This window comes from Carassius auratus, chromosome 2 (assembly GCF_003368295.1).
Source record: "Carassius auratus strain Wakin chromosome 2, ASM336829v1, whole genome shotgun sequence".
In the NCBI taxonomy this organism is placed as follows: domain Eukaryota; kingdom Metazoa; phylum Chordata; class Actinopteri; order Cypriniformes; family Cyprinidae; genus Carassius; species Carassius auratus.
The window spans coordinates 18,658,801-18,669,355 of record NC_039244.1 but is presented as its reverse complement, the minus strand read 5'-3'; the positions used below and the strand labels follow the sequence as shown (position 1 = coordinate 18,669,355).

The following is a 10,555-nucleotide window of genomic DNA, read 5'->3' as shown; positions in this document are numbered from 1 at the left end:
ATAATACATTTTGGTTTGGCTAATACTTTGATGATTTTGAGTTCAAAGCATGTGTGTTTTTGTAAAGCTTCTCAGAAACTTTGTATCACTGGGTCTTTCCAAAGAGCACAGTAATAGAGAGCTGAATCTTTCAGAGTAGCTGCTTTAATAATCAGTTCAGTGGATGTTCTGCTTGTAGAAGATTCAAAATGAGGATCTGGTGTACTACCCTGATCATCTCTTGATCGTGCACCTTTCCACAGTATGTACTGTGGCTCACTTTTAGGATACTGTCTGTACCAATAAAGATCAACATATTCACTGCTTGTTTCATACGAGCAACTCAATGTGACCCGGTCGCTTTCATCTCTGATAACAACAGCTTGATCTGGGACAATGCGATCACCAAGAGCAACTGGAAAGGAAGTAAAAAGTGGTATGTGAGGACTTACATAAATATAAAATCTGTTGTTTTTTTTTAATTGAGAAATTATGCATTAATTTTAAAAATTAGTATCATTTTTGAAAAATAGCCTACCTGACGCAGCTACGAGAATAAATACCACTGATCTTCTCATCCTGAATTTACTGATCAGCTATGCCTCTGTTCACAGTCTTAAGGTGTTGCTATTTGTTTCTGAGCAGTCTAGTACCAATTGTAACACGTCAACATCCCTGCATGCTTCTGATGTTGTTGGGTGTGGTAGAAAAGTGCTGCCCCCTTGTGGCATTTGTCCAGACTCTTTGGTCTCAGGTTGATTTAAACCATTTTTCTTTTCTCAGTTTAGCTCTGAGAAGGTTTATGTTTGGTGTACATGCATTTCCTCCCACTGTGGGCTGCAGTGTGCAGTAATACACTGCATGTCTGAAGGAATTGCCTTGAATCTCTTCCCCTTATTAACCATTTGTAGATTTTTTTTTTTTATTTAGATAAAGAGCTCTCTCTTGTGGAGAATTGTAGCCATCACAAGTGTCTGCGCCCATACATTGGCCAGTAGAAACTCGGTAAAAGAGTCAAATAGAACCAAATCGGCAGGAGGAGCTTAAACAGAAATTGAGCTACTCACCTCCGAAAGTAGATAGTAAGCCAAATTAACAAAGTGGCATTGTTCAGGCTGATGTTCTGACTAACAGCTCAGCTTGTACAGTCCTAAGGATGACTTAAGCACTATTCGGACGGGATTAGTTTTCTAAACTACGTTTGAGTTTCGATTCTTACCACCTGACGTCTGTGATTTTCATGTACCAATTCGGACGGGACTAGTATCTCCGTGTTTATTACAGAGGTGGGAGGGTCTGTATTGTGCATCTGGGCGTCACAGAGATAAGCGCTCTGTATGCGTGCATTTAATTCATTCAGAATGACTGCCTTAGTATTATTACACAATAAATACTAAATGGCTAGTATAACAAAACCATATTAATGTGTGGTTCCTTTAGTTTAACTTGTTTTCCTTTTTTCTTTTTCTTTTTTTTTATTAAATGTAATTAAAACATTATGTAACTGAGTACATAAATGAACGTGAGTAATCTTACCTGATGCTGATATTACAATAGCCGGTATGAAGTGAAGTGAAGTGAAGTGACATTCAGCCAAGTATGGTGACCCATACTCAGAATTTGTGCTCTGCATTTAACCCATCCGAAATGCACACACACACACACACCCGGAGCAGTGGGCAGCCATTTATGCTGCGGCGCCCGGGGAGCAGTTGGGAGTTCGATACCTTGCTCAAGGGCACCTAAGTCGTGGTACTGAAGGTGAAGAGAGAACTGTACATGCACTCCCCCCACCCACAATTCCGTCCGGCCCGAGACTAGAACCCACAACCCTTCGATTGGGAGTCCAACCCTCTAACCATTAGGCCACGACTTCCCCTAAAATTTTATTTAACAGTATTAACAGTTAACGCAATCTTGATCTTGATTTTATTATTTGTATTATTTTATTATTATTATTTATTTGCCGCTAAGCAAATATATCAAACATCCGCGCGGTAAGAGCATCTACGGTAATTCACGTTGGCCAAAACACACAAGGAAACGCGTTGTGAAATAAAATATCACCGGCAATCAAAGACATTCGCATTCGGACGGGATTAGTTTTCTCAGAGGATCACTGAGTTTGCTGAAAAACGGTAGGTAATTTGCTCTGGAATTATCACAGAGGTTGTGTGAGAAAAACACAGACGTGGCAGATTCGGACGGGATTAAAATTACCAAGTACGTCTGTGAAACGGAGATTTCTCTAACGAGCCCCTATAAAACTAGTCCCGTCCGAATAGGGCGTGTGTATCAGAACACCAAAGCCCCTTTTACTGACCCCTAACACACACTTTAGGTCTAGAATTGGGGGTCCAGTTAAAAAAAAAAAAGCCACTAAATTATTTACAGAACATATAAGCATAATAAATTTAGGTTGAATATTATATTTTATTATACAACAGAATCAGACTTCAAATTCAATCAAAACCAAACCCAAATTCATCACCAAAACTGAATAAAATTCACATAATGTTACTAAACTTGGTGACAGACTCTAAAGTATGGTTTTAATATCTAATGCTAATAACAATTATTTTAACAATTTTAATGGTTTGGATTTTTGTAATATATATATATATATACATTTACTATACATGTGTATATATACATGTACAGTAAATGTATCTTTCTGAGTAATTAAATTGTTTTTTTTTTAGGAAAATTGGAGTTAATAATCCAAATATTATACATATATCAGTTTATGTAAATTATCTGCATTTCAACACTTCTGTCCTCACAGTGCACTACACAATGCTGCTTTATTAAATTTATGAATCTCTTGGTTTTGGCTGCTGTATCAGTTGCAGGTGTTCCCACATACAGTAATGGTTTTGGCAGATAATACATTTTGGTTTGGCTAATACTTTGATGATTTGGAGGTCAAAGCATGTGTGTTTTTGTAAAGCTTCTCAGAAACTTTGTATCACTGGGTTTTTTTCCGAAGAGCACAGTAATAGAGAGCTGAATCGTTCAGAGTAGCTGCTTTAATAATCAGTTCAGTGGATGTTCTGGTTGTAGAAGATTCAAAATGAGGATCTGGTGTACTACCCCGATCATCTCTTGATCTTGCACCTTTCCACAGTATGTACTGTGGCTCACTTTTAGGATACTGTCTGTACCAATAAAGATAAACATATTCACTGCTTGTTTCATACGAGCAACTCAATGTGACCCGGTCGGTTTCATCTCTGATAACAACAGCTTGATCTGGGACAATGCGATCACCAAGAGCAACTGGAAAGGAAGTAAAAAGTGGTATGTGAAGACTTAAATAAATATAATGTCAGTTTTTTACATTTTAAATTAGTATCAATTTACAAAAATAGCTTACCTGACGCAGCTACGAGAATTAATACCACTGATCTTCTCATCCTGAATTTACTGATCAGCTATGCCTCTGTTCACAATCTTAAGGTGTTGCTATTTGTTTCTGAGCAGTCTTGTACCACTTGTAACAGGTCAACATCGCTGCATGCTTCTGATGTTGTTGAGTGAGGTAAAAAAGTTCTGCCCCCTTGTGGCATTTGTTGGTTTAAACCATTTTCTTCTCCATTTAGCTTGGTTTATTAAGGCTTTAGAAGGTTTTTGTTTGGTGTACATGCATTTCCTTCCACTGTGGGCTGCAGTGTGCAGTAATACACTGCAGAATCCTTCACATCTGCAGGAAAGATTTCCAGATTCACAGTCTTGTTTTCTTTATTGACTGAAGCTGTCAGCCGAGGGTGAGGAGGTGTAGCCGTTTGATTTTGTCCTGACTCCATGATTAGAATCAGGAATTCCGGCGCAGAGTTGAGAGAATGTCGATACCACTGTAGATTATTCATTGACAGAGTGTAATGGTATTTACAAGACATCGTAATTTTTTCATTGACCATTGCATGGATTGTAGGAGATGTTGGGGTAATTCTGTCTTGTATACTGGCACCTGAGAAGAATGTTAAATTAGCAAGTCAAATCAAGTAACATTTATTTGTATAGCTCAATATACAGTACAATACAGATTGTTTGAATCAGCTTAACAGAAATAAAAATCACAATAACAGTGTTCGGAAATGAATCAGTTATTAAATGACTTCCGTTTCAACTATAAGCAACTCTCCAGAAGAAACTGTCACTAGTCAGCTTGAGTCAGTCCAATGTTGATTCAGTTCTGTTCAGTAACTTTGCTAAAGTTGAAAAGCATCTAAACGTTAGCATAATGTTATCATCAGATACACACTGTGAATGTGTAACGAAAGGAAATTCATCAAATACATCTATCAGCTGAAATCTTACCAATTAATGTCATTAAAACTAGTAGCAAGCAGAAGCTCATTGTTTAAAATGATGGTATCCTCACTGAGCTTTGCAGAACTATTCTAACAGCCTCCGTTCAGACAACTGAAGCTCCCTGCCAGTGTTTTCAACACCCAATCACAATGCAGTGATGTCTCTGGCAGTTGTCACAGATGCTATAAGGGGCTGTTACAAACTCATAAACTGGTGTTCTTGTGAACTCCAATAGTCTAAAGTAAATGTTTTGTAAATCAATGCAGCTCACTGACTTAAAAATCCACTGTATGTAATGTTTACCAGCTTGAAAACATTTATATTTTAATTGCTGTCTATATAGCAAAACAAAACATTACAATTAAATGTGATAGATTCCAGGTTTGTATTGTGTCACCGGCTTCTGTTCTTTTATGTTTTGGTTCATTATAAAATGGTAAGAAAGAAGAGAGAGTTTTAATTTATGGCAATGTTTCAATTTGAATTTTCAGTTTAATGTTACATTTTTTTTTTAGGGAAATGAATTATGAGAATGCAGAACAATTTTAGATTTATTATTTTTAAATATACATATACATGCAAAAATTACAGACAAAAGAAAATTTATATTCCCAGTTCATTATTTAAAAGGAAACACACACACACACACACACACACACACACTTGCTATTTCTAGGCAAGTTTTTGTACAGTGTGTAAAGGTTTCCTGTCACTGTGGGCTGCAGAGCACAGTAGTACAGAGCAGAATCTGTCACTTTGACAGAGGAGACGATCAGATCCACACGGTTTTTCTTGTCATTCAGTCTTGCTGAAAACCGAGAATCCAGATTCTCTGCGCTCTGGACCCGTCCAGAGGTTTGAAAAATTGATAAAAGATATTCAGGAGCTGATCTGGGATATTGGCGGTACCAATATAAAGTAACTGCAGTTGAGTAGCTACAGGACAAAGTTATACTGGCACCCTCCTCGTGAAAAACCTCAGTTTGGTCTGATGAAATGGGACTCTCAAACCTTCCACCTGGAAATTATGATAAAGATAAGTAATGATAGACTCTAAACAATAACACATTTTGTTTTAATTAAGCCATTTAGGAAGTCATTTTGGAAGTTTACGGTGTAATTATAGTCAAATATTGTATATTATTAAGACAACATAATAGAAATAAAAAATATACTTGACTTTTATGTAATGTTAAGTTATACTCACTCCCAACAGCACAGAGCAGGATAACTGTGGTGAGCAGCATCGTGCTGAAATAGTGCACCTATGATGGCACTTATGATCTCTAGAGCTCTTGAAGCTCCTCCTAACTCATGATAAACCCCATGAGATCTCAAGCTGTCGGCTTTTTGTACATTAAGATTTCACTTCCTTTTACCATGGTCTGCACAGTCTTTAACTCTGGAAAAGGGGATTTCCAAATACACATGATTTTTGTCCACGTTCAGTTTTCCTGACAGATGCTCATCTGAAGTCTGTATTACTTTTTTCAGAGCTTTGTAGGATGAGTATAGGGAACTGAAGAGTTGATGTATTAGGCTGTCGATACCAAAGGAGACTTAATGCCGAGGAATAACTACAAGATGGTGTTATGTTTTCAGTCTCAAATACATGCACTTCTTTATATTCTGGAGTAATGGCTTCTGCATGAGTTAAATCTTAAAAGTAAATAATAAGAGAATATATTGAAGTATATAATGAGATATAAAGAAAAACGGTTTTCAGTAATACAGTCACAAACAATTGTTAAAGAAAAATATACCTGCAAGGGTTAACATCCAAATAACTATGTACAGTGACATTGTGAGCCTAGGCAGAGCAAAATAATATAACATGACATGTGAAAACTGATGTCTCCTCTGGAAGCTCAGACTCTTTCCTTAGTATGGAATATGTACAATAATGTAGCTCGCCAATCGCATATTAGTATATTTGTATTCTTCATTTGCAGGTGTAAATATTATTAATTGCAGGGAAATAAGTATTTTGTGGTTTCAAACAACACAGTTTTGAACAGTTTTTTTTTTTTTTCAGCCAATTAATACATTTTATCGTAGTGTTCTTCTAGCACACAGTAGTAGAGAGCAGTGTCCTCCAGTTTTAGATTTTTAATTAACCAAAAAGTAGATGTCTTTGAAGTTGCAGAGTCATAGCGAGGATCTACTGCAGGGCCGTGCACAGACCTTTTGAGGGGCATGTGCTGAAACTGAAAAAGGGCACCCCCCTCCCTTTTTTATATCAAGATTATTTAGTAAGCCTGCATAAAAGGAAGAAATGGTCACATCTTCATGACAAATTCAATTAACACAAAATAATAGTCTCAAAAGCTTTAGATTTATTCATGATTGATAACAACCATAATAATAATATTAGATAAATAGATAATATAGATAAACATGGTTTTAAGGGCTTCTTTAAACCTAATTACAACAGCTCTTGTGTACTCCCTCTTTTTTTAAATTGCATTTATAGAGAAAAACTGGATACTTGTCTCATACATAAACATGTTAACAAAATAATACAAATTAGCTTATAAAACCAAACAGAAACCAAAATCTTTTTTATTGAACTTTATTCACTTTTTTATGAAAAAAAATTATATATATTCTCTTTTTTAGCTATTCTGTTTGGTTTTATAAGCTAATTTGTATTATTTGGTTAACATGATAATGAATGACATTGAGAAGAAGGGAAGGTGACCAATGAGTCAAGTATTTTTGACAAACTTTTTTGAAATATAATTTAAGTAATTATGTCCAACTCAATTCCAAATTATAAGAAACTATAGCCATACCGTTACTATAACATAACAACATGTATCCGCCTACCTGGCAAAAATTTGAAACTGTGGTGGACCAGGGATGTTGGTCTCTTGAAGGTCTCTTATTCACTACACTTTACCTAAAATAAGCCAGCAATGTTAATAAAAAATTAATAAAAATAGTGAGAAAAGTACAGTTGCAGTGAAAAGCATTTCTGAAGGATCACGTGACACTGAAGAGTAATGATGCTGAAAATTCAGCTTTGATCACAAAAATAAATTAAATTTTAAAATATATTCAAATAGAAAACAGTTATTTAAAATTGTAAAAATATTACACAATATTATTGTTTTTGCTGTATTTTGGATCAAATAAATGAAGCCTTGGAATGAATCATGAATTATATTCTGCATGATAAAATATAAAGATTTCACAGTGATCTTCTGTAAATAAAAATCTTAGTTACTACTACATTACCGTAGTAAAACCATGTTTTACTACATTTTATACATGTGAGGCCGAGCGGAGAGTACCATAACATGATTACCCTAAATGTTAATAAATTAAGTGTATCAGCAATCATAAATCAAAGAAGAAATTTCTTAGAAATATATGTTATCTAGGTGATGAGGATCACTCGTCGCTTTGTGTAAGTCTTGGTTCACACGGGACAATTTTAAAATTGTCGGCCGATTTTCCAAACCTGAGAGACCCCACACATGGCGATAAAAAATCACGGGTCTAACAGTTTTGGTTGTTCAGTGTGTGGTGTGCAGCCACACGGCAATATCAACACATCACACACGAACCGATTTAACTCCCGAGCATTCCCAGGTCAGACGGGAAATCTCGCAAAATCTCTCAAGATCAAACGTGCCTTTAGAGTAAACAACCATGGCGGACGAAGAGGATGCAGTGGCCATAGTTTGTGCTTTTTTTTAACAAAAAAAAAACATAAGAAAAACAAGAAAAGGCGATGTTCAAAGAGGTGGAGACAACGCGAGCATGGACTATACTTGCTATATCATAATATGGAGATAAGTTGTTGTTTTATCTCATAGAAATGTTGTTACGTACTACACAGATTAATAACCGTTGAAATAAACGTTCATATATTCGTTTCCATGTACTCTGGTGGACTGCAGTTTTGGATGTAGTTATGCCCATCGACTTTATTTGTATTTGTTATATTTGTTATATTATATACGCCGGCTGTTTTGATTTGTTTCCCGGTACTATCACTGCCTCGTCACCTCGCTTTCTGATTGGCTACACGCCACAGTCCACAGGCTGGGTGATTGTTTGTCCTCGGGGGACACCACACACGAGAAGAAATCGGGCCAAATAAATCCAAAATGTTGGATATCCCCGATTTGAGATCGGAGCGGTCCCGACATTCTTCCGAGCAGAGGAGAGCAGTTTTAACACACCACACACGGCAGGAATATTTGATCAGATTATTTTACGATAATCGGAGCATCCTAAGATTGTCGGAAGGGGTGAATCGGGCTAAAATCGGCCTAATTATCCTGCCGTGTGAACCAGCCTTAAGTTCCAGTAGGCCTACGAAACAGCGCGGGGGCGCACCTGTTATGATTTTCCGATGGTAAAAACAAATTATATGTTGTTGTATTACTTATCAATATATAGTTTTTGACCAGCGAATGTGTGCAAATTTGATTTTTTTTGTCCGTCATTAAAACGGCGACGGCACCTGCATCTACAGGTTACAAACTAGTTTTTGTAGCTATATAGACGGAGCGCTCAGTTTTTCCTGTGGTAAAATGCATTTGGCCAAATCGCATTTTATAAAAGATGAAATGCTACTGTATGCACAGGCTATTTAAGTGTTGGCTATGTATTGGATGGCAAATGCTAGCCCTCTCTCTCAAGTGATGTCCCACATGTCTCAGGCAGTGAGTCAGTCAGACCTCAAATAAATAAAATATAAGCCTTTATAGACATAACAACAAGATATTTATATACCCTTCGCAAAACTTTGTTCAGCTCAGCTGTTGTCTACTGTGCGGCTGCTTTGGAACTTCAGTTGATTCAATTAATATAGAGGGGGCGGAGTTATGAACTTACTGACAGCTTGAGGATCGAATAAGATTTGCATGAGCTCGTTTTAAGAACTTTCATTTGTGAAATATTTGTAAAAAGACAGACAGACGTAAAGGGTGACCAATAGCATTGATAAAAAATAAAATTAAAAAAACACCACCAAAAAAAAAGGGCACTTCGGAGTGTAATGGCAAAAAGGGCATGTGTTCTGCACAGGTTGAGCCCTATCTGTGCACGTGCCTGATCTACTGTATGCTTTGAAACCATTTCTCTGATCGTGCACCTTTGAGTAACAAAAACTCAGGTGCCTGTCCCTGTGATCAGCCAACCACAGAAGAGCAAAACATGAGAGCTGCTTGATTCATAAAAACAAAGATTCCCCCTCTGTACTGATGACAGTTTTTCTCTTTGGTGCAATATGAGCACAGAAAGTGATTTCTGTAAAAATATCAATGTATGTTTAAGCAAACAAATGCTTAACTGTTTGATTGATGCTAAAGTAATAGTGTGTTTGTACCTGCCAGAAATGTGAGACAGATGAAAAGTGTGGTTTGGTAATTTTCAATGTGCACAGTGATTATTCACAAATCTCCTTATAAATGCAAAGGGTGTTACAATTAGTGTCTGATTTGCTCATCCCATCATGAAGTACCTCATCAAAATGCTGTATTGATTTCTTTGAGTGAGTCATTCAATTATTAATTCAACTGATTAATTTAAAATGCTGATTCATTCAGGAATGAAAAATTTCTTTATTGAATCATTCACAAACTTCCCTAACTGTGTGTTGCTGGGAGATGCAGTGATTCTTTTGTGGCTTAATTTGGAAATATTTGAGTTGGCACCTGGCAGAGCAAAATAGCAAAAACAACAGGCAATATTATGACAAAAATGTAAGTTACGTAATATTAATGTCATGCTAATAATCCATGCAGAGCTTTGCTGATAATACAGAGGGCTTACTAATTATTTAATCACTAAAATTACCCCATTTACATCAGATGTTGTTTACTGTAGGCTACATGCAGCTGTTAATTTATTTGCTGCAGGTTTTACCATATCCTTCAGTTTGACTTTGTGGTTTATGAAGACACAAAGGTGGTCTGATATTCATTTGATAACTCACTGTTCAAAGCAAGTTTTCTGAGTGAGTTTTTGTAAAGCCTCTCAGGCACTTTGTAACACTGGGCTGTTACTCTTAGAGCACAGTAATAAAGAGCTGAATCTGACAGAGTTACACTTTTAATGGTCAGTGAAGTGGATTTCTGGGATGTAGTTGATCCAAATTTATCAGGGTCTGGTATGTCATCATATGTCTGTGATCGTCCACCCATTGCCAGCACAAATTCTGGCTGTGTTTTAGAAAACTGTCTGTACCAATAAAGGATAACATAGCTGCTGCTTGTGTCATATGAACACACCAGTGTTACAGGAT

The 10,555-nt window shown here is 36.5% G+C and overlaps 1 gene segment (V, D, J or C); it reads right to left on the bottom strand.

The window, feature by feature from the left end:
- Positions 1–724, bottom strand: LOC113110920 (T cell receptor alpha variable 14/delta variable 4-like). The segment is given in 2 exon segments: positions 1–394; positions 518–724. Coding segments are annotated over 2 exon segments (363 nt in total).
- Positions 725–10,555: the final 9,831 nt, after the last annotated feature.